This window comes from Panthera leo, chromosome C1 (assembly GCF_018350215.1).
Source record: "Panthera leo isolate Ple1 chromosome C1, P.leo_Ple1_pat1.1, whole genome shotgun sequence".
Lineage (NCBI taxonomy): Eukaryota > Metazoa > Chordata > Mammalia > Carnivora > Felidae > Panthera > Panthera leo.
Window position 1 is genome coordinate 91,882,742 of NC_056686.1, and position 25,871 is coordinate 91,908,612.

The 25,871-nt window shown below is 38.4% G+C and overlaps 1 protein-coding gene and 1 pseudogene across 2 annotated transcripts in view; one reads left to right on the plus strand and one right to left on the minus strand.

Moving 5' to 3' along the window:
• The window catches only part of LOC122227080 (calcium-binding mitochondrial carrier protein SCaMC-1-like), a 51,684-nt gene extending 26,455 nt beyond the window's left edge, over positions 1–25,229 (minus strand). Inside the window, exons 1-2 of one of the 2 annotated variants that reach the window (XM_042951278.1) lie at positions 24,978–25,229; positions 5,085–5,211 (exon numbers count right to left, since the gene is read on the minus strand). In XM_042951278.1, coding sequence (XP_042807212.1) covers positions 5,085–5,211; positions 24,978–25,160 — 310 coding nt within the window. In that variant the 5' untranslated portion in view covers positions 25,161–25,229. Of the gene's footprint in view, positions 1–5,084; positions 5,212–7,895; positions 7,973–24,977 lie in introns of those variants that run through there. The other variant, XM_042951279.1, reaches the window with a different exon arrangement.
• On the plus strand, positions 10,145–12,416 carry LOC122228246 (annotated as a pseudogene).
• Positions 25,230–25,871: the final 642 nt, after the last annotated feature.

The following is a 25,871-nucleotide window of genomic DNA, read 5'->3' on the forward strand; positions in this document are numbered from 1 at the left end:
ATAAATAGTGCACATATGTATGAGATATATTATTCATTTAGCCTATAGATAAAGCCCAGTATTCATGCATAGAATTTCAGACTCTTTGCAATCATTCCAAGGCCCCTAGCGTTCCAAGATTCACAGGGTGGAATTTACTGGTCTATTCCTCAGCCTAGAAATCAAACTTTTCTTCAACTGGGAAAACTGAATCCTCTGCCTTATATCCCATTACAATCTCTGAACACTATGCTCATTAATTCAATAGTTTAAAAAATGTATTTTGAAAGCATACTATTAAAATCACTATGCTAAATGTGAGAGAAGCCAGAGATTAATAAAACAACAACCCCTGAGAAGCTTGCCAGCTTGTATGGATGAACTACTTATTTCAAAATTATATCACACTGTGCCAAATGTATGTTATAGGATAGTTATAAATAAAGTGTAATGGAGGCATAAATAAAGGAGTGAAAAACAAAAGTCACAAATGAAGTACAATAAAGGATAAACAAGATACCACCAAAGAAACAAAAAAGCATTTCAGCAAGAGATACAGTATGAGCAAGGTACACTTACTTGTTTAACAAAGATTGATTGAGGACTTACATACAGTACTAGAAAGCAGGATAATAGCTACTTTAGTGGGCGATAGTGATTTGGCAGGGATATAAAAGGGCTGCTTCTGAGATACTACTAATATTTTGCTTCTTAATCTGGATGCTGTTTTCATGTTGTGTGTTTGCCTCGGGAAAATTCGTAGAGCTTTTAACTTAGAATGTGTGCACATTGATGTATATGTTATATGTCAGTGAAATTTCCCCCAAAAAATAGTAAGTTAGGGCCAAACTTGAAAAGCCATATTAACCAGTTCTGACCTTGACTGACAATTTCCTAATTTTGCCTTTGTTCAAACTACTTACTCTCTTTGCTCAAGAAACCCTTTCTTTTCCATTCTATTTACATATTGATCCAGCACAAATCTGAAGTGTCCCTTGGCACAATTAAGCTCTCCTTATATCGCTTCTAGAGCAATGATCATAGTCTGTCTTCTGTATGTTTATTCTTAATTCACCCCAAATGGTGTGCTTCTGAAGACCTTTGTTCACACAGTTCCTAGTGCAATAACTCACATATAGTGCTGAAAAACTGTTTGCTTCATTTAACTAAAATACATTAAGTAATTTTTACCCTGAAGAAGCTAAAATTACAAGCTAAGATGTAGAAAAAATTAGGTAATGTGTTCCAGAATATAATCAAGGCATGTGACCTGAAAAAGAGATTCAAAGTTGTTTTTAATTATATGCAGCAAGCATATAATGGACTTGAAATAAATTCAATGGAATAACAATAGTTAGATGGATGGAGAGGAGGAACACAACCATTCCAGCATTGCAATTCCAGGGAGAAATACAAAATATTCCATTCCCGTACCAGTGATTTATTGCTAAGTAACAAACTATTCCAAAATTTAGTGGTTTAAAAAGGATATATTTGACTATGAGTATGCAATCTGAGCTTGATTCAACTCATTGGTTCTTCTTGTGTTGCCTGGGCCACTCCTGTGAATTCAATCATCTGGAGGTTCAACTACAGCTAGAAATCCAAGATGGCTTCACTCATATCTATTACCTCAGATGGAAATGTAAAATAATTGATTACTAAATGAGCATTTCTCTCCATGCGATCTCTCCAACTGGGTAGCTAAGACCTCTTTTCTGGTGGCTCAGGATGTTCAAGAAAGAGTATTCCAAGAGGACAAGTTCCAATGTACAAATACTTATTAAGCCTTGCTAATGTGCTAATGGCTGAAGCAAGTCAAATGGCCAAACACAGGTCTGTGTGGTATATGGCTACACCAAGGCATAAGTGCTGGGAGATGTGGTTCACTGGGAAAGCCAATGGAAGGCAAAATTATTTAACCTTCCTTAGCCTCAGTGTTCTCATCTGTGAAAAACAGCTGCTACGAAGACTTGTGTGAGACAAAAATAAGATATAGAAGATAAAGTCCAATAAATGTTAATTTCTTTCCCACCATTTCCTCAGCCTCCAAAAAACTCCATCTAAAAAATAATCTTAATGATAAAATTATGTTCAATAATTACTTCATTCACATTTTTACAACAGCATTCCATGGACATTTTGGCTGAATAACTGAGCAGGAGCTCAGATACTACTTGGTGAACGAAGTTAAATAGATGAGATTACACTGGGGTTTGAGCACTTCCTGCTAATGAGTTTGATAGTACAGCAGCCCACATGCATCCTCCTGCCTCCACTGATTGGCATAAGGCCTGGAAAGCCTCCTGGGGGACAGAAAGCAGGTGGTAAACATTGAATCCGGTATACTATTAATGTTTAACAAATATAATGTGTGATGAGCTGGGAGAGTCCCATCAGGAACAATGATGTCAGGAAGGAAAAGCGTGGGAAGGTATGATGCAGTGAGCCAGATCCAGTAATAGAATTCAGAAGGAAATGTCAGCTCCAGGGTCAATGATACACACCTGACAGCAGAAACTACCCTATCCCAGCCAATCTGGAAGCATTTGTACACTCTGGAAGAAAGTGACTGCATATTCACATGAATCGAGAAAGCTGTACTTTGAGGCCCAAAACATTCTGGTATTGTCAGACACTTGATAAAGCATAACAGAAGGGAGGAGTTTCCTGGGGCTGCCGTAACAAAGTACCACAATCTGGGTAGTTTAGAACAATAGGAATTTACTGTTTCACAATTCTGGAGGCCAGAAGTCTGGTCGTTTCACATCATCTTCCTCTGTGCACATGTGCCTCTGTGTCCACGATTCCCCTTGATGTGACACCAGTCATATTAGATATTGGGCATTACCCTAATGACATAATTTTAACTTGATTACTTCTGTAAAGAACTGTTTCCAAATAAGGTCACAGTCTGAGGTACAGGAGGCTAGGACTTCAACGTATCTTTTTTAAGCTGCACACCTCTCAACCCATAACAGAGGATGTGCTCCCTTTTCCACACACAAAAAGCATGCTGGCCAAAGTAAACTGGCTGAGCTCTGCAAGGTGGTCACTGAAGCGGCAACAATGATGACACAGGGAACAGGCAGCTCCGCCAGACCTGGTGCTCCTGCAGGGCTCCTGGAGCCTGAGCTCTGCAGGTCAGGTGGGCAGTAGCCCCGGTGCCCACAGCAGAGCCTCACACCAACTGTTGCAGCTCAGGTGTTCGAGACACGTGAAGCCCGTGAGAACTGGGACTGTGGCTCTCAGGACTTTGGGGGCTGAGTCCTGGCAGTTTGACTAGACAAGGCAGAAATTAAAAGATCTATATTGCCAATCACTATATTACTTTCGGATATCCATCTTTCCTCAGAAAAAGTATTCTCTATTATTACCAAGAGCTACAAGCAGTGATTTACAGCCTACCAGAGATAGTGATATCATTATATTTTACTAATGGCATTCTAATTCCGCTGATTATCTGACACGGTGGATTTTCAGCTTACAAATGATGATCATGGCGGTAAGCAGTAGTAAGAGAGTGAAATTCCAGAATAGCACAAGAACAGAACTACTGGTCTAAGATCAGCAGCAACCGATGACCAGGTCTAATTTACATAAATTAGTAAGTGGTACCTTTAAAGCTTCTGGGTACTATTTCAGTAGCAGAACCCAGAAAGGCCTAAACTTCTTTCTGGAAAGTGAATGGAAGCATAGAGCGCTGCAGTATGGATATCACAGGTCACTAAAACCTGTGACATGGGGCGCCTGGGTGGCGCAGTCGGTTGAGCGTCCGACTTCAGCCAGGTCACGATCTCGCGGTCCGTGAGTTCGAGCCCCGCGTCAGGCTCTGGGCTGATGGCTCGGAGCCTGGAGCCTGTTTCCGATTCTGTGTCTCCCTCTCTCTCTGCCCCTCCCCCGTTCATGCTCTGTCTCTCTCTGTCCCAAAAATAAATAAAAAAATGTTGAAAAAAAAAAATTAAAAAAAATAAAATAAATAAATAAAACCTGTGACATTCAGGTTACATTTTGTTTTACCCAAGAATCTTTCAGTACAATCCTTTAAATAGCTTTTCTGGTACAGTTAGAATTTTTCAATTAACAAAAACCAGATTTCACAAAACTTAAAAAATCAACACATATGTTTCTTAAATAGCATATAATTAGGTTCTAATTACCTGTGGTGGATTAGCCACATATGGATGCAGAAATGGTACTCTACTTTTACCTATAGTCTTTCTGATTTAAAGGTTTGTAACAAAATATACCTTTTCTCTGTAAATCAGCATGGATATTGATTGCAGCACTATGAATAAAAGATTGGAAACATTCTAAATGTCTAACAATATAGGAATGATTCATGTACTCATAAATAGAATATTTCAGAGTCATTAAAAACTATGTGAAGAATACTAAATGAAATGAAAACGCTTACATTGTAACATTCAGAGAAAAAAAATAGGACACCAAACTATATATACAGCGTGACTACAATTTCATTTAAAGAAAGAAAGAGAAACAAAGAAAGAAACAGAAATAAAAAGTCTAGAGGGAAATATAAAAATATATCAAGGGACACCTGGGTGGCTCAGTCAGCTGTGTCCGACTCTTCATTTCAACTCAGGTCACAATCCCACAGTCTCAGGATCGAACCCCACACCAGGCTCTGTGCTGTGTGTAGAGCCTGCTTGAGATTCTCTCTCTCCCTCTCCCTATGCCCCTCCCCATTGCTTGCACACACATGAGCATGCGCTCTCTCTCAGGTAAAAACAAACAACTACATATTTGTGTGTGTGTGTGTGTGTGTGTGTGTGTGTGTGTGTGTTAAACCTGACATCTACACAGCAGAGTTACAAGTAACTGTTACTTTATTTTAGGATCTTTTCTGTGTTATCTAACTTTCCTGCAACCAAAATATTTTCAAAATCACACAAAAATTATAACACTAATAAATATAGTTTATATATTATTTTTAGAAATAAAAAATTACTGCTAGACAAGTAATAGAAATAACTGAATCTTTGATGACAGGAGTAAGTAAAAGCTAGTAAAAAAAATCCCTTTAATACTGACAATTATTATTCATGTTAAGCTAATTGTGAATAAAACACAAACACACACACCATCATTATTTTTGTCCAGGCTATTAAATGCCAGCCTCATTTTTATCTCATGGTCTTTAAGGTACTGCATAAATTCTTCAAAGTCCAATCCTGAATCATCATTGGTATTTCCAGCTTCAAAAATGTGCTACAAAAAAGTAGAAACTCATTTCAGAGATGTATTACAAATAAAGCCACTGTAGCATGCTAACATTGACACATTTCATACTAATTATCATTTTCATCAGCATCCATTGTCCTAGTTTTTCAGTCATAGCTACAAGGCTAAGTACATTTGTGATTTTTAAACTTGTGCAATACTAGAGTCAATAGCCACCATGTCATTCCAAATAATTCTGAATCTTATAAGTCGGTAAGTATTTACCAGAGGTAAACAATGAATGCCAAGTACCTTGAGGGAAGAAAGGTACTGAGATACATAGTCTTTGCCATCAGAGACCTCACACTCTATTAACCAGATGAGATAAAATACTTAAAATTTTGGTATGACTCACAGCTTAATGGTTTGAGACTCAGCCTTATGGAATAAGAGTGTATATTCGAATCTCACTAGGTTGTTACAGTTTTTTAAATAAAAAATTAATAATCATAATTCTTAAATATACATCATATGTATTTCCAACAGACTCCTACCTCAAAGAGATAGGCCATGTCTTGTTCATCTTTGTACCATCCATGCCTAGCATAAGGTATGGCATACTAAGGCTCTTAATCCATATTTATTGAATTAAAAAATACTGTGAGGGGTGCCTGGGTGGCTCAGTCAGTTAAGCATCCGACTTCGGCTCAGGTCATGATCTCGCGGTGCGTGAGTTTGAGTCCCACGTCGGGCTCTGTGCTGACAGCTCAGAGCCTGGAGCCTGTTTCAGATTCTGTGTCTCCCTCTCTCTCTGACCCTCCCCCGTTCATGCTGTCTCTCCCTGTCTCAAAAATAAATAAACGTTAAAAAAAATTTTTTTTTAAATACTGTGAGCTGGACACTGGTCTAGGTGCTAGGGTTAAAAGACAAGAAGATGCAGTGCCTTCCCTGAAGAAAGTTACAGACCACTCACATAACCAAAGAGAATATTTCAGGTGTTATACTGGGAATGTATTCAAGGTATAGTAGAGTTGGGGGGGGGCGGGATTCAGGAGAGGAAGACTGTATGAGCTGAGACTTGCAGAAAAAAAAACAAAACAGGCATTAGCTGAGCAAACAAATGTGAAAAAACATCCCAAGAATACATCACAGTGTCTGCAAGCAGGCAGAACACATGTTAATTAGAAAAAACACATTAATAACGATAGTGATGACAACAGCTAATATTTATGGAGCACTTACTTCTAATCACCTTATACATATAAACTCATTTAATCTTCATAACAACCCTACATTGTTCCAATTTGCTAAGGATAAAATGCAAGGGAGAAAAGTAGGAGACACCATAAGCACAGGGAGATCGTAGAGAACTTACGTGCCACAAAAAGGATTTCAAATGAATTCTATAGTTAGTATTTCCAAATGAGTGGAATACATGTGGTGCTTATGTTGAAGTAGTATTAAATAACACTAAATCACAGTGTGAGAAAATTATTCTCATTTCAATTATCTTTCAGTCCTTCTGGTAACATCATGGGCAACATTTCAGTTTTGTGCTAATGTTCCTGAATACTTGCCAACTTAAAAAAAAGGGAGGATAAGTAACAGGATAATTTTATCAAATAATACAATATTTAGCCAGCAATTCACAACACTAATTTGTTTTTATTTTACGCTTAATTTTATTTTTTATTTTTTTAATGTTTATTTATTTTGAGAGAAAAAGAAAGCACAAACTGGGGAGGGGCAGACAGAGAGAGGGGGAGAGAGAGAATCCCAAGCAGGATCTGTGCTATTAGCACGGAGCACATAGGACTTGATCCCACAAACCATGAGATCATGACCTGGGCTGAAATTAAGAGTGGATGCTTAACCAACTGAGCCACCCAGGCGACCTGTATTTTATGCTTACTTTTAATCAACTAGCTTTCTGTCTATGGTAGTATTAGAAAATTTTATTTTAAAGTAAATTTCTTGACATATAAATGAATCCACTCTTAAAATAATTAGAGTACAGTCAGTTCTTGATTATAGCAAACTCATGAAGTTGGGAAATACTGATATAAATAATGGTTCTCTGGGGCGCCTGGGTGGCGCAGTGGGTTAAGCGTCCGACTTCAGCCAGGTCACGATCTCGCGGTCCGTGAGTTCGAGCCCCGCGTCAGGCTCTGGGCTGATGGCTGGGAGCCTGGAGCCTGTTTCCGATTCTGTGTCTCCCTCTCTCTCTGCCCCTCCTCCGTTCATGCTCTGTCTCTCTCTGTCCCAAAAGTAAATAAAAAAAAAACGTTGAAAAAAAAAATTTTTTTAAATAAAAAAAAATTAAAAAAAATAAAAAAAAATAATGGTTCTCTGCTGACAAATTTGGGGGTTTTTAAAAAAAATTTTGAGTGTAGTTGACACACAACATTACATCAGTTGCAGGTATACAACATAGTGATTTGATAACTTTATATGTTATGCTGTACTCACCAAAGACTAGCTACCATCTATTGCCATACAATGCTAGTACAATACAATTGACTATATTCTCTATGTTGTGCCTTTTATTCCCAAGACTTCTTCATTCCATAACTAGAAGTCTGTATCTCCCACTCCTTTTTTTTTCCTACTGATGAATTTTGAGCAGAGAAGTGACATGATCGGTGTTAGAAAAAGGTTACTCCAGTGATAAACTTTGGTGAGAAGGAGAGAGAAAATATTAAAAATAGAAAGAACAATAAGAGGGTTATTACAAAAATCCAGAAGAGAAATGAATCTCCGAACTAGGGGGAAGGTGGTAGGAATGGCAATGCAGAGCAAAATACAAAAGATCTTTAGCAAGTGGGAGGTAACTTGATCACTGACACAATATAGAAGGTAAGGGAAAGAGAGGAATCTAGAACTCTGAAGGTATTATTTGGGTTGCCATGTGTATAGGCAGGGTCTTACTCTGACAGTCATCAGGTTTGCGAGAAAAAGAGTTTGGGGCATTCTGAGTTAAGGAATAGGCAAAGAAGCAAAGAGATAACGCAAGACTGAGTTCTAGAGTTTAAGCTTCAGTGACTATAAAATGGTGAGAACCCCAAAATAGGAAGTTGGAAGGAACACTGTGATGAGGGGGCAGTCAGGAAAACATGTTGACTTCGAAGTATTAGTGAGGCATCTTCAAAATGTCTAGCAGACAGTAGACAGTATTTGCAGATCCTCACATACAGGTCTTGGAGATGTGAACTTCAACATCAGTAGAGGGACAGGGCAGAAGCTATGGGAGTAGATAAAATCACTGAGAGATATCGAGAATGAGAAAAGGGCTGGTGTTGACCCTGGTAATACCTACCCTTGAGGAAGTGGTTTTTTTAGACATTTATGTCATCTTCAAAATTTTTGCCACAACAAAATGATAAGTGATAATCTTTTCCTTAATATATTTCACTTAATTGATATACTTTTTAAAAACCAACTATTTTTAAAATAAACTTTGTATCACTACCATAACTAGGAAAGCAGTTTAAGTTGCCAGAAATTAAAAGTAACTACAAATAAAAATTCACCCAACCAAAAAAATGGACAAAAGATTTAAACAGACAATTCAGCAAAGAATATGAAAGAAAGGTTATAACCACATAAAAAGATGCTCAGAAACATCAGTCATTAATGAAATGCAAATTAAAAACACAGTGAGACAGCACCACTCATCCACTAGAATGGCTATAGTCAAAAAAGTCAAGTACTGACAAGGATGTAGAGAAGTTGGAATCATCACTGATGGTGGGAATATAAAATGGTATAGCCACTTTGCAAAACCGTGGCAGTTTCTCAAAAAGTTAAACATATACTTAGCAAATGACCCACCAATTCCACTCCTAGGCATCTAACCAAGAGAGATTAAAGCAGCTATACAAAAACTTAAGCACATATATTCATGGCAGTATAATTCCCAATAGCTAAAAACTGGATACAATCCAAATGCCCATCAACAAAATCGGACAACCAAGAATCACCACCAGCATGGAAAAAGCACCATACTCTGTAAGTGGAAGAACTACTCCTGAGAAAACCCTTAGTAGTGGAGATATGTATAAGATTTGAGGGAATATTATATCCATTAGGAAAAACAAAAACCAACAGTTCTTATAAGTAAAAAATTATAGTAATAAATTATTCAGCAATGTTTTATTAACGAAATACACATAGCTGAACAGTTGAAGACTAAGCCAAGAAGGTCTCCTAGAATGCAATGCAAAAAGAGAGAGGTGAAAAGGATAAAAAAAGTAGAATTGGGAGAAAGATCCAAGAGATCTAATATTCATTTATTTGAAGTTCTATAAAGAGCTTGAAAGAAAATGATTAGAAGAAAGACAAAAGTCTTCAAACAGAAGTTGTATTATGATCTAGACATATCTGAGTAAAGAGAAAAACCCTAAGGCCTGAGAGAGAGAGAAGAAGGAATGATTAGCATCAAACTTAATTATCTGCAACACTGAATATTAACAATTGAGCAAACATAACATAACTTATACACTTGTCAAATCATTATGTTATACACTGAAACTAATATAACACTGTGTGTGTCAACTGTACCTTAATTAAAAAAAAAAAACCTGAGCAATATCTTCAAAGTTCTCTTGGAAAATGATTCAGAAGCTAAAAGCTGACACCTAGCCAAACTAGCATTCAAATATGATCAAAGTAAACCCAGTTTGGGATATACTCCGTTTGTTACCCTTAAACTCTGGAGAGGCTTCTTGAGGATGCAGTTGCAGTAAAATGAAAAAAAAAAATCCAAGAAAGAGGAAAACATGGAATAAAAGGAACTTGATGAGAAATGGAAGAGTATAGCATATAATTTAAAGGTAAGCAACTGTTTATAACATGGCCAGAAAACTTAATGCTAATGTTAAGAATTCAATTCAGCAGTAAATCCTGGTCAACATGTGCCCATGGAGAGAGGCTGAGGTGACTGAATTGTAGCCCCAGGAGCCCTGGCGCCAGGACGGGGAGGATGTTGGCTTCATTATCCTAGGTCACCTTCCGGGCTGTGAGCAAGAGAAAGCACATCCAGGTACCCTCGCCCTGGCACCTTCAGCAGTAAATTAAATAAAGCAATTTTTTCTTTTTTTGAGAGAGAGCACAGGCACACAGGGGAGGGGCAGAGGGAGAGAGAATCTTAAGCAGGCCCCATGACCGAAGATCATGACCTGAGCCGAAACCAAGAGTTGGACGTTTAACCAACTGAGCCACTCAGGCACCCCAAGATAAAACAAATTCTTAAAGATAAGCCTGAACATCATGTCCAAACCAAGGGTTGTAATGGCCTTTCTTATACTTTTAGAACACACAAAAACAAAAGGAAATTCTGATGGAGGAGTTCCTCATGGAGTCAGAGTGTTCCCTGAAAAGAAAATACACACATACACAAAAACAAATAATCCAATTTAAAAATGGGCAGAAGACATGAACAGACATTTCTCTAAAAAAGACATAACAGATGGCCAATAGACACATGAAAAGATGCTCAATATCACTGATCATCAGGGAAATGCAAATCAGAACTACAAGGAGATATCACCTCACACCTGTCAGAATGGCTAAAATCAATAACACAAGAAACAACAAGTGTTGGCGAGGATGTGGAGAAAAAGAAACCCTCTTGCACTGTTGGTAGGAATGCAAATTGGTGCAGCCACTGTGTACCATGGCCGGAACAAGAAGGAATGATTAGCCTCATAGAGGCTCCTCAAAAAAATTATATAGAGGTTCCTCAAAAAAATTAAAAATAGAACTATCTTATGATCCAGGAATCAGACTACCAGGTATCTACCCAAAGAATACACAAACACTAATTCAAAGGGACACATGTACCCTTGTGTTTATTGCAGCATTATTTACAATAGCCAAACTATGGAAGCAGCTCAAGTATCTATCAATAGAAAAATGGATAAGGAAGATGTAGTACTTTTTGCAATGTAATTATTCATCCATAAAAAAGAATGAAATCTTGCCATCTGCAATGACGTGGATAGAGCTAGAGACTATTATGCTAAGCAAAATAAGTCAGTCAGAGAAAGACAAATACCAGGTGATTTCACTCATATGTAGAATTTAAGAAACAAAACTAAACAAAACAAAAAAAGAGACGAACCAAAAAACAGACTCTTAAATATAGAGAACAAACTAATGGTTTCCAGGGAAGGGGATGGGTGAAATAGGTGATGGGGATTAAGGAGTGCTCATGTAGGGATAAGCATCAGGTGTTACAAGGAAGTGTTGAAACACTATATTGTATACCTGAAACTAATATTACACTGTATGTTAACTAACTGAAATTTAAATAAAAGCTTAAAAAGGCAAAACAAAACAAAACAATAGAAACCAGCAAACCAAGAATTAGAGAATGAAGAAGATGAGATCCTTCTATAGTTACAATCACTTGTGTGATTTGAAATGTGACATTGGATGATCAATTAAAATTATTTTTAAAAAGCTTCTTAAAAAAGGGAAAAAACCCTCTATGAGTGAGTAGAGATTAGTCCCTTCTTCTTCAGGGTCACCACTGTGCTGGATAAAGCTACTTAAAAGTGAATTTTGTCACCTTGTGAAGACAAGTTCTTCAGTACCCTAAGTGTCTTTCAAAGTATGATTTATTACCTCCAATAATGCTTAAATATAAGATGAAATTATCCAATAAGTTTTCAAATAAATTTATCAAGAAAATATAAATCATAGCTCAATAAAAGACAAGGAAATTCATAATATCCTGTTCTGTATCCATTCAGAGTATGAATCAGTCAATCATGCTCAGGATGAAATGAACAACTTACGTTCCCACATGCTATTTAAAATAACTTTACTTTGTGGGGGAAAAAAGAATGAAATCTTGCCATTTGCAACAACATGGATAGAACCAGACACTATAATGCTAAGCAAAATAAGTCAGTCAGAGAAAGACAAATACCATATGATCTCACTCATATGTGGAATTTAAGAAACAAAACAAATGAGCAAAGAAAAAAGAGAGAGACAAACCAAGAATAGATTCTTACTATAGAGAATAAACTGATGGTTACCAGAGGGGAGACGGGTGGGGGGATGAGGATTAAAGAGTCACTTATGATGAAGATGAAATAAAACAATAAAAGAAAAGGAAGAAAAAGGAAGAAAACATAGCTAACACTTTAATGCACAATGCAGAAGACAAGTTATCCAGTGAGTTTGTGTTCAATAACCCAAACATCAAAGGAATGTATGGCTGTGAAGAAAGTTTTAATCTTTGACTCCCTGGACTACTCCGGCTCTAAACTCCAGAAAAGCTTGTGGAAGCCCTAGGCTTACTGAAGAAATCATGTAACTATCACATGCTTAAAGTTTATAATTTATGGCTGCATTTGAGGAAAATAAAATGATTCACTTTGAAAATGAAGCCAGTGTTAGATTCCAAAAGAAGTGATATGTGTATTCTTTTTAGGGCACAAAAAAGGAGAGACTACTATTCTTTGGGACATCTTTCTGTTCTGTAAAGAAAAAATATCCTACCCTGCACTTAACTCTCTTGCATCCTTTCTGTTAAAAACAGTTTCTTTCAAGTTCCCTTCCTGGGAAGATTTCAGGAAACATATTCTTCCCAATTTTAGTTTGTGTGCTGCCGAAGCAAGCACCAGGAAGCATATTTTTAATCGATGTGCACTCGTTTGATCTTGGTGAATGGCTTGAATGCACGTCTCCTGACCAAGTTGATGGCTCTTAAAATTCAGAGGCAGGAAGTCCTAACTGCTGGTGTGATGTGGTGGTGCGTCATTTTTCTAACCAAACTTGGCACAGCCTCTATATTTTTATTAAAAATTTCATTGTCAGATGCTTCATTTATTTGCTTACCCTTTAGCAGTACCAGCCATTAGATGAAAGTATGTGACACAGATTCCTTGAACTGTAATGTGGAATAGTTCTGAATGATGGGATCAAAAGGCAAAAAATACTTCACCCACCATTTGTAATCTATTTCTTTTGCCACTCTAAATGTCTGCTCAAAGACAGGGATCTCGAACTGACCTGGATCCTTTTAGTTGAAAGGTCTCTTAAAAGCCACCTAGTCTGCTCCCCTCAATCCTACACCTGGGGAAACAAAACCTCAGGAAAGCTGAAGGGCTTTTTTGTCCACCCTCACACTATGGGGATGCAGAGATACAGCCAAGACTCTGTTCATGCTACCTCTGCACTCTGAGGCAGCCAGTGAAGGTAACTGGTTTCTTTGTCTGGTCAACATTTTGATAAGATTTCTTTCTGACCTGATAAACATCATATTTAGTTTCATTTCATTTTGAGTAAGGAGGCTCTTATAACCCCCTTTTATGTGAATTACCATCTAGTTTCTTTAGAACTATGAAAGAGTGGTTTATATTAGCAGGGAAGACATTGCGGCAACGCAGAATTATTTTTTTTGGTTTGTGGTAGTAATCACGAAGCAGACCATGGGGGTCTTTTCTTAGAATTCCTAATTTTCACACACTTTTTGGAGCCAAAGTCAAATTGCTAAAATTGTGAAATCTGATATTTTAACCTAGTATTTTTATTACCGACTTCTCTTTAGCAGTATTCTTTTTGTCACTTAGTTACTGATTTTCCTGCGTTTGATTATTTTAAGTGTTCTATGAGTGATATACACCTTTTTATGAAAGCTGAGTCTCATGAATTGAAGTAGCTGAGGTCCTTGATGTCTGTCATCCTTACCAAAGTACCTGACACAAAACTCACCAGAACCTAGAGCCATAGCTTTATGTAAATGTTCATGAGAGTCTGCCTAGGATGTGTTTGGAAACGGCAAGAATGGCAACAATGCTGGAGCAATTATAGCTCACTGTAATACAATCAGCAAAGGAGAGAGGGAGTGAGAAATGGAAGAAAACAAGAGACAAGGCCAGAGAGGTGTATGTAGTCAGGGAATATCATAAAATTATCTTGTTTGTCTTTTTACTGCCTGCCTCTGCTACTAAAACATAAGCTCCAAGAAATAAGGACTTTGTCTAGTTCATCACTACACCCAAGCACATAGAACAGCTTCTGACATACAATGGGTAATCAATTAACACTTGTTGAATAAAGCTTAAAAATGACATAATATAAAGAAAACATATTCTGTGAATTTTATTTAATCATTCTATGGCCTACTTAAGAATATAAGTTCACCTAGAAGTTTTATAGTTTCAACTTAAGTTGGTCCCAAGTTTTAACTATTTACAAGACATGCTACAATGAATAATCTTGTAAAATTATAATTTTTGAATCACAATTGTTTGTAACATAGATTCCTAGAGAGAGAATTGCTGAATTAAAGGACATGTAGATTTTCTAAATTTTATACACCGCCAAATTATCTTCCAAAAAGGGAATGTCAAAAAACTAAGATTGTCAAAAAAGGGGGGGTAGGGGAAGTAATGTCAAAAACTGATAGCTTTTCTTCTAAGATCAAGAACAAGACAAGGATGTCCACTCAAGCCACTTTTATTCAATATATTACTGGAAAGTCTGATCCATGGCAATCAGACAAGAAAAAGAAATAAAAGGCATACGTATTGGTAAGTTAGAAATTAAACTATCAGATGACATGATACTATACATAGAAAATTCTAAAAGCTCCACCAAAAAACTATTACAAGTAATAAATGAATTCAGTAAAGTTGTACAATATAAAATTAACACCCAGAAATTGGTTGTTTTTCTATACACCAATAACAAAGTAACAGAAAGAGAAATTAAGAAAACAATTCCATTTACAACTGCACCAAAAAGAATAAAATACCTAGGAATAAACTTACCTAAGGAGGTGAAAGACCTATACTCTGAACACTATAAAATAATGACAAAAGAAATTGAAGGCAACACAAATGAAAAGATATCCCATGGAATATTAATATTCTTGGAAAAATTAATATTGTTAAAATGTCCATACTACCAAAGTAATCTACAGACTCATTGCAATCCCTACCAAAATAACAACAGTATTTTTCACAGAACTAGAACAAATAATTCTAAAATTTCTGTGGAACTACAAAGGACCCTGAATAGTCAAAGCAATCCCGAGAAAAAATAAAGCTGGTGGTGTCACAATACCAGATTTCAAGATATACTACAAAGCTGTAGTCATTAAAACAGTATGGTACTAGCATAAAAAACAGACACATAGATCAATGGAACAAAACAGAGAGTCCAGAAATAAACACACACTTAGGTGGTCAATTAATCTATGAAAAAGGGGGCAAGAATGTACAGTGGAGAAAAGACACTATCTTCAATAAATACCCCCTGGGAAAACCGGACAGCTACATGCAAAAGAATGAAAGTGGACCACTTTTTTACACTATACACAAAAACAAACTCAAAATGGGTTAAAGATCCAAATGTGAGACCTAAAACTATAAAACTCCTAGAACATAGGCAGCAATTTCTATGACATTACAATAGCCATATTTTTCTAGATTTATCTCCAGAGGCAAGGGAAACAAACCAAAAATAAACTATTGGGACTACACCAAAATAAAAAGCTTTTTGCACAGTGAAGGAAACCATCAACAAAACAAAAAGGCAACCTACTGAATGGGAGAAGATACTTGCAAATGATACAAAAAGGTGTTAACATCCAAAATATATATAGAACTAATACAACTCAATACCAGCAAACAAATAGTATAATTAAAAAATGGGCAGAGGACCCAAATAGACATTTTTCCAAAGAAGACACAGAGATGGCCAACAGACACATGAAAAGGTGCTCAACATCATTAATCCTCAGGGAAATGCAAATCAAAACCACAATGAGATACCACCTTACACCTGCCAAAATGGATAGAAGCAAAAAAGACAGAAATAACAAGTGTTGGGATGGATGTAGAGAAAAAGGAACTTTTGTGCACTGTTGATGGAAATGTAAATTGGTGCAGATGCTATGGAAAACAGTATGGAATTTCCTCAAAAATTACAAATAGAACATACCATATGATCCAATAACTGAACTACTGGGTATTTGCCTCCCCCCAAATGAAAACACTCATTTGAAAAGATATACACCTCCCTATGTCTACTGCAGCATTATTTACAACAGCCATGGTACAGAAACAATCCAAGTGTGCACTGACAGATGAATGGGTAAAGATGTGGTAGATATAGACAATCAACATTACTGTCATAAAAAAGGATGAGATCATGCCATCTGTGACAACATGGATGACCCTAGAGGGTATTATGCTAAGTGAAATAAGTCAGACAGGGAATGAATAATACCATTCGATTTCCACTTATAAGTGGAATCTAAGAAACCAAACAAACAAACAAAAAGCAGAATTAGACCTACAAATACAGAGAACTGATGGTTGCCAGAGGGGACAGAGGTAGGAAAATGGACAAAATGGGTGAAGGAGAGTGAAAGATAAAGGTTTCTAGTGATGAAATAAATAAGTCACAAGAATAAAAGGTACAGCATAGGGAATACAGTGAATGGTACTGTAATAATAGCATTGTATGGTAATAGATGGTAGCTACACTTGTGGTGAGCATAGCATAACATATACAGAAGTTGAATCATATGTTGTACACCTGAAAACTAATGTAACATTGTATGTCAACTATACTAAAATAAATAATTTTTTAAAAGGGAATGTCAGGGACACCTGGGTGGCTGAGTCGTTTAAGTGTCTGACTCTTGATTTCTGCTCAGGTCATAATCTCACAGTTTGTGAGATGGAGCCCCGTGTCGGGATCTACACTGTCATCAGCACAGAGTCTGCTTAGGATTCTCTCTCCCTCTCTCTCTGCCCTTCCCCTGGTCATCTGTGCTCTCTCTCTCAAAATAAATAAATATTTTTTTAAAGGGAATGTCAATTTATATTCTCATCAAAAATATTACAGTGTGCCTACTTCCCCACATTATGACAAATACTAAATACTATCAAACTTTTCAAATGTTTGCCAATCTCACTGATAAGGAAGGAAGGGAAAAAGAAAAGAAGGGAGAGAGAAAGGGCACCTGGGTGGCTCAGTCAGTTGAACAGTCAACACTGATTTCAGCTCAGGTAATATCCCAGAGTCATGGGATCAGGCCCCACGTTGGGATTCTCTCTTGAGACTCTCTTTCTCTCCCTCTGCCCCTCCCCACTGCTCATACTCTCTCTCTAAAATTAAAAAATAAATCTTTAAAAAAAAGGAAGGGAAAAAGGAAGGAAAGAAATATTAAATTATATTTTTGTTTCAATTTGCATTATTAATGAAATTAAACATCAAGTTTGTTGGCTTAAATATTATTTCCCATATCTGAACCTAACAATCTGTGCTGGTAGAAATTGGATACAAATCACTAAGGGACACAAGAAGATTAAAAATTACTACTGACATTACATTAACTATTTAGAATCAAACTCAGACAAAAGAAACCAAAAAACAGAAGACTGATTACATATAAAAGAAAAGGGGGAAAAAGTACAGGTCAAAAAACATTGCAAGTAAAAATTTATCTCTGCTATTGAGACCAGATGGCATGATAAAATAATTTATCATTTTAAATTATTAACATGCTGGTTGTCACACTGAATTGGAAATATTTTTTTTTTACTTACCTATTGTTGCTGACCATGTAGGGAAACAAGCACTCTCATTTATGGCAGTAAATGAGACAATCTACTTAGATAATAGTACAATCTAACTACACAATAATTTTGCAGTATGTATTAAGATCTTATTCATACCTTTTGACCCTGAAATTACTCACCTAGAATTTTATTCTAAGGAAGATGAAAATATAAGGGGAAAAAAACTGCACACATCATTTACATTGCAGGAAAGTTTGTTAAAATGATGCTTTGTTCTCATAAGAGGATAGCTAAGTCTTTATACCTTTAAGAAGTGATGGGGGTAGTTATAATTTATGTCTTTCTTTGATTCCTTATCTATATAATACTGACATTAATTTTAAAGAGGTGAAATACTCTCTTATCATCATATGGCATAACATCTATTCACTGCTAAGTGAAACAAAACACATTTCAACTAGATTTTTCCTCTACTTTAATATTGGAAAACCTACTAGAAATCCAAAACATCTAGAAATGTGAATATAAATTGGCAAAATTACCATTATTTATCAGTATAAAGTTCTCTAATTTTTCAATTTCATAATAAAACCTAGGATATCACAGCCAAATTTTAAAGTTCCTCCCTAAATTTTTCCATACTTTATAAATGTATGCTTGATATATTTATAATACTGAAAAAAAACAATACTATATAAGATTGAAAAATCTCTTCCATCTATTCACTTTCCTGAAATTTTTAGTCCTTCTCTACCAATTTCACTTATTCCTCTTCCATTCCCTTTGCAGGACAAGTCTTCCAAAGCAATTTACAATTTCTTATTGGAACGTTTGTTTAATGAAGCTCCAAGATGTATATATTTTGCTGCTTTGGAAAGCAAGCCAACTTGTAGTATTCCTAAGATGTTATATTGTGTGTACAGCACAGAATTCAAATAGGCATTGAGGTTATTGGTAGACATATAAGAAAATAACTTCTTCTCCTTCAGAACCTTTTAAACACTTTTATATCAGAATCATTACATAGCATTTTCTACCAACTGGCTTCAAAGACTAATTTTTCCTCTTTTGCCAATAAAGACATTTTTTCCTACTACAGTTAAATTTATAGAAATTATTCCAATTATTGCATAAGTTTTTTGCCATACTTCATTTGCATTCCATCATTAATCACACCTGCTCACTCAATACATTTTAATTGTACATTAAAATCAATTTAAAGTCATATGCCAATTTCAAGAAAAAATGTAGGAACCATATGCTTTCCTATGCATGACATTTGCTAGTAAGTCACAAAACAACTGGAGGCTAAAATGAAGAAAGTTTTTGAAGTAGTACAAGGAAAGCTCACAGTGAAGGACAACAGTTTTATTTTTATAAAGCATATAAAAATGCAGAAATATGTTGTTTTCAAAAATAAGAGTCTGCTGGGGCGCCTGGGTGGCTCAGTCGGTTGGGCGTCCGACTTTGGCTCAGGTCACGATCTCGCAGTCCGTGAGTTCAAGCCCCGCGTCGGGCTCTGGGCTGATGGCTCAGAGCCTGGAGCCTGTTTCAGATTCTGTGTCTCCCTCTCTCTCTGCCCCTCCCCCGTTCATGCTCTGTCTCTCTCTGTCTCAAAAATATATAAAATGTTAAAAAAAATAAAAATTAAAAAAAAAAATAAGAGTTTGCTCATTTTTCCAAGGGTCAATGAGGTTCATTTCTCCAGGTGATTTACTTATGTAAATCCTGAGAATTCAAATGAGAATCAGAATTTTGTTTTTTTTTTTTTTAAACACAGGGCTTGAACTCTCAACCCTGAGATCAAGACCTGAGCTGAGATCAAGAGTCGGACATTTAACCCAGTGAGCCACCCAGATGTCCCTAGAATCAGAATTTTGAAACTTAGAACTCTCTTGTTTTTTATACATGAGAAAACACAAGTTTAAAATGAAATGGAAAATGTAAACTACCTAAGGCAGTACTTAACACATGGTAAAAAATCAATAAATAGTTCTGTCACTCTTCTGCTTGCCTTGTCAATGGTCAAATGACTAGCCAGTGGCTTATCTGTATGGTTTGTAACATTACTAGACAAGAGGTAGCCTAATTCAATATTTTATATCAAGTATTCCATTTCACAAAGTTGTGGGTAAACTTTTCAATTCACCTATTTTTAATTAAAGTCAGTGTGTATGTATATGCCCTGTGGGCTCAGTCGGGACCACTGCCTGGGAGAGAGCCGCTCATATCATTGGGCCTTCTCAGACACTCCCAGCCATACTCCCATTCTAGTGTTTCAGAATCTCCCACATTCCTAGTGAAATCTGTAGAAATGGAAATCTTTTTTGCTCTGTTTTCACCACCCTCCAACCCTATGGATATAAATTAGTGCAAAAACAGCTAACATCTGCTAAATGACAATTATGTGTCCTCGCTGTGCTAAAATAAAGCCTTACCTAGTTTAATCCTAACAGCTACCCTATAAGGTGAGTTCTAGTCCTATTAGGAAAATTTACCCAAGTGGGGCCCAGAGAGTGAGATGCTGAAGTGTTGTGAGGTGAAGGTCACTGGACATATATAGCCAAGGAAGTAGGAAGTCTGGATGTTGTATGGATCATATGCAGAAGTGGATGAGGAAGTCACTCAGGATGATATAAAGATCTGCAGTAGAGATGGAGACCATGAGCAGGTGGTAAGTCTTCAGTGACCAAGAGGTTTATACAGAAGTTCAGTGAGTAGCAAAGAATAAAATGGTTAGGTCAGAGGGTAGATGGCATGGACCTCAATGAAGCGGGTAATTAGAAAGGAGAAAGAGGAGGGACTTCAGCCCTGAGAGGGCTGCAAGGAGGCTCCTCAGAGGAGAGCTGCTTCAGTAAGAAGCAAGGCTCTACGAAGAGGTTTAAGTGCTGAGAAAGGTTGTTAACCACAGAATAAAATTTCCAGAGGTGACAGAGGGTTCAGGGAGAAGGAAAGCTTTCTTCCTGCTACTTTACTATTCTTCCTCAAAGAATAAGAGCACTGATATAGATCAAAAACAATTAGGCCCGTGCTAAAACAGGGGAGTTTTGCTGGGAGGAGTAAAAGGATTATAACTCCAACAAATGCACATTTCTTTCTGCTTGGTAAACTCCAAACCGGTTTTCTAGGCCCTGTCCCCCACCCTTCCCCTTAGAAGGTCCTGTAGGAAACAGGGTGGAGTCCAGAGGAAAAGAGACAGGGCTGTGGCAGCTTAAATCTGCCTATAATCTAGGTAAGTATTTCTTATCCTGAAATCCATAAACTCCTACAGGTCTGAGTATCTTTTGTGAGAATTTCCTAATTTTGTGTTTTCCTTTTAAAGATAATCTGAAGACAAATAGCATAAGCAACCAGACAGCCACCTTATAACTAAGGCCTAATATTTATTTCATTGCCCCTGTGTAATCCAGTAATCAAGGATTAAAATGATACCACTTTGTTGAAGGCTAATGAAAAACAAAAAACAAAAAACAGAGGTTCACCTCATAGGCAATAATGTATTTTTTGTTAAGTAAAATCCAGTGACATCAGAGCCCACATATATATAACAATTTTCATAGTATTCATACAAAAAAAGAAAGTGGGGGAGAACTGGGCAAACACGTGATAATTTCAGAATGTTTAACTCAAACAAATGTACCTGTCAGCAGAATATTCATAAGAAAATGGAAATTTAGTTTTAGCCAAACACTATTAGTTATCTCATTAAATAAATGTTATTAATTAGAATTTTGGTGGTTTTTATAATCTTTAATTTACATACCTGTTAGGATCTATGGTTGTATAAGAGCTATAAGCATAATGATTTTATACTTTCTTTATATTTATAAATATATCTAAGTAACATGACAAAAATGATTTAACTCAATCCTTAGGAGTACAAGAATTGTTTTTCTTTAAAAGATAATATTTGGCCTATATTTTCAAGTTTTGAGATCCACTAGTCTGGATTGTGTTCAAGGCAACAAGACCAAGACTCACCTGTAGTTCAGCACAACTTCCCTCATCACAGAAGGGAATAAGATGGGGATCTAGTGTTCAACGTCGCTCCTTATCAGGGAAATACAAATCAAAACCACACTCAGATATCACCTCACGCCAGTCAGAGTGGCCAAAATGAAAAATCAGGAGACTATAGATGCTGGAGAGGATGTGGAGAAACAGGAACCCTCTTGCACTGTTGGTGGGAATGCAAATTGGTGCAGCCGCTCTGGAAAGCAGTGTGGAGGTTCCTCAGAAAATTGAAAATAGACCTACCCTATGACCCAGCAATAGCACTGCTAGGAATTTATCCAAGGGATACAGGAGTACTGATGCATAGGGGCACTTGTACCCCAATGTTTATAGCAGCACTCTCAACAATAGCCAAATTATGGAAAGAGCCTAAATGTCCATCAACTGATGAATGGATAAAGAAATTGTGGTTTATATACACAATGGAATACTACGTGGCAATGAGAAAAAATGAAATATGGCCTTTTGTAGCAACGTGGATGGAAGTGGAGAGTGTGATGCTAAGTGAAATAAGCCATACAGAGAAAGACAGATACCATATGTTTTCACTCTTATGTGGATCCTGAGAAACGTAACAGAAGCCCATGGGGGAGGGGAAGGAAAAAAAAAAAAAAGAGGTTAGAGTGGGAGAGAGCCCAAGCATAAGAGACTCTTAAAAACTGAGAACAAACTGGGGGTTGATGGGGGGTGGGAGGGAGGAGAGGGTGGGTGATGGGTATTGAGGAGGGCACCTTTTGGGATGAACACTGGGTGTTGTATGGAAAACAATTTGACAATAAATTTCATATATTAAAAAATAAATAAATAAATTAAAAAAAAAGAAATAAACTATCAGTTCAGTAAATAAATAAATAAATAATGATACTTCTCCCTAAAAAAAAAAAAAAAAAAAGATGGGGATCTAGGACCAAAGCCCCAGGTCAAGTGTAATCTGTGTTGTATACCTTCTACGTCTATAACATGTATCACTAGCAGAAGAAGGTGGTAAAGCATTGAGCAATTCAGGATCCTAGCCCTCTCACTTTCCTCAGAGACACAGCCAACAACAAGGTACATGTATACATGGAATTACTCAAGGTTAGAAATTTCCTCCATTGTGACAAACCCCACAGTTAAATTCAGTCTTCATCTTACAAGATCTCTCAGCAGATATCTCAGTTCTATATAATAACTACCTCCTTGAAATACTTGACTCAAATTGGCCCCAAGAGACCTTACTCTTCTGATTTCCCTTCTACTTCATTAACTGCTTCCTTTTAGTCTCCTATGTTGGCTCTTTCCTGACCTCAAAATGTTGCAATGATTCACAACTCAGTCCTCAGACCAACTCAGTCCTCAGACCCCTCTACCTAGGGGATTTCACCCAATAAAAAGCTTTACCGATACAATGCTGATGATGTACATCTCTAACCCTTGAGATTTAGATTTATCTAAATTTAGATTTAGATTATCTCCTTGAGATTCACACTCAAATACAAAACTACTACTTGCTATATCCACCTGGATGTCTCTAACGAACCTCAAATGTCCAAACCAAGAACTCTCGATAATCACTCACCCCACTTCACTACTCTCCAATTCTGCCTGATCTTAGCAAATGGCACCACCAACCAACCAGTTGTTCAAACCAAAATTCCTGGAATCATTCTTGAATTCTTCCTTTACCTCACACTCCAGATCGAATTAATTTGTCCTGTCAGCACTATTTTCCAAATGTTTCTCTGCAGTAGATGCTGTGGTGCATTGCCCACATTCTCAGGACTGACAGTAGCTGGGAGTACTGGTGACTGACAGTTCTCAGTTGAGCTCCTCCTTCATGCTTCTCTAGGCTGAAAAGACTCACCTTGCCTAAAGTCACTCCCTGGAGGCAGCCAATGTTCAATAAGTAGGGGAGGGGGCATTAAGAGACAGGGGTAGGTAATAAAGCCCTGGCGCTCTTGCCTCAAGGAAGGACAACTCTTAAAGAACTACCCGAGATGCAAAGCTCCTTTTGAATTGTCTGAAGCTTCTGTTGCAATTCTATCACAGTTCAACTTCCCCCTCTGTCCAATCCTGCTGTCCAATCCTGATACAGTGACAGAAAATAAGTGGTTTGCTTCCAAGTGACAGGTTGGAGATGATACCTTTTGAGAATGAGATACCATTCTCTAAGGCATAGTGTATACCTTAAATCAGTACTCATGCTAATATAGCTATATCCCTACCATTCCTCTCTGATTCCTACCCTACTCTCTCAGGTTTCTTCTCTGATATCCCTTCTCAAATAAGCAGGAGCCAGAGATACTTGATAGGCTGAGGTCCAGTGTCCTGGAGTTGTGGACTAAGTAGAAGGAAGTAAAGCAGAGCGGGAAGACAGAGGTATGAGATAAAGAGATAATAATCAAATCAGAGCAATTGGTTCTGGAGCACAGACCCTTAAGGAATTTCCTGACCCATGAGAATATTCTGGACTTCTAACACACATCTCACCAGAGAGCTGAAACAAGTGGGGAGATAATCTGAGGACTGGTTAGCACTAATAGAGGGGAAACATGATTGTTTTCTCTTGGTATTTTGAAACTTTCACCTAACCAGTATTTAAATAATCAAGACTGGTCCAGAGAAGGAAGACATCCCTAATCTAGGCAAGGCACTAAATCAGTCAGCTGAAGCGTAAACCCACGGATCTGGGTCTGATTTCCCCCCAAGACATTTGGTGTCGATTTAAGAATGAGAAGAGGGACGCCCGGATGGTTCAGTCGGTTAAGCAACGCAACGCTGGGATTCTCTCTCTCCCTCTCTCTCTGCCCCAGCCTCGCAAAATAAATAAACTTTAAGAGAAAGAGAGAGCAGCTCTGGGGACCTACCTGCTCTTGCCTTTTATGCAAGACCCTGAAGCGTGAACCTAGGCTGTGAACATCCTGGGAAAGGAGAAAGTCTCTTCTACGAATTCACAAAGGCTAACACAGCCCCTGAAATTCTGTGCGGGTTCAGTAAATGTTGAGTCACTAGACACCCACTCAGCATCTCCCAAAAAGTCCAGGAGAAGGCTCTAGTCATTGTGGAAAGTGACTGTTGTAAGGCCGAGAACGTGTTTAGCTGGGCTGGGCTCCGTTATTCTACGTCGCGGGTGAGAGGGGGCGCTCACGGAAGAGAACCCCACCCTTCCAACATGGTTCTTGGAAAGAAGCTTTGCAAAGAGCAAATGTGGCTTTAACCTCCGCCCAACGTCTCCCACACTCCCGGTGCCACGTTCCCTTGGTCACTCACCTTCTCCGAGTTCTGGCCGGACGATAAGCCCCAGTTTTTCAGCCCCTCCTGGAGCTCGACGATGTCCACCAACCCGTCCCCGTCGCTGTCCAGGTCTTGGAAAAGGATCTCGTACCTTAAGTCATCTTCGTCTTTCTGGCAGGCCACCCCCGGCAGCACGAAGCCCCGAAGCCAGCGCAGCATGGCCCCGGGCGGGAAGGCGGGGGCCGTTCGGCCGCCTCTCCTCCCGGCCGGATGAGGGCGACCCGCCGGACCCGCCCCCACTCCCGCCTCCGGCTGCGCCACCTGCCGCCGCCTCGACGACGCCCGCCTGCGTGGGACCTCGGAGACAACGGCTCGACGGGGCCTCCGGAGCGAGCCCGCCCACACCGCTGGGCTCTCGGGCGCCGCTGGGAGCAAGTTCGGAGGACCGCCTCGTGGGAAACCGGGCCCAGGCGCCTCGCGAGGGTCGCTACGCCCCAAAAGTTGCAGGTTGAAGCACCAAACGTGGCGGCAACCTGCACCCAGGACCTCCCCGGGCCCACGAGCGACCCGGGAGTCCAGGAAAGTTTAAGCAGAAGCAGAGAGGGCGCGCGTTCCCCCTGGCGGCGTCGAAAGAGCTTCTGGGTGTTTCCCTGCGCAAACTGAGCGGCTCCTCAGGTGAGTGCTCCGACCTGCGCCTCGCCTCTGACGGGAGCATCTCGTGCCCCCGCGCCACCCCTCCTTCTGGGGGCGTCTGAAGAGGGCAGCCCTCCCAGAGGGGCCTCCACCCTTGGTTCCAGTCTCCCTCCTCCCAGCCCACTCCCAGGGATCTTGGGGTTGCTTCCGGGAGCCCCCTCTTCCTCACCTCCAGCTTTCTCCTAGACCCCCCCGGCAGCCTTGTAGCCTCGCCGCAGCCTCCACCACCTACCTCTA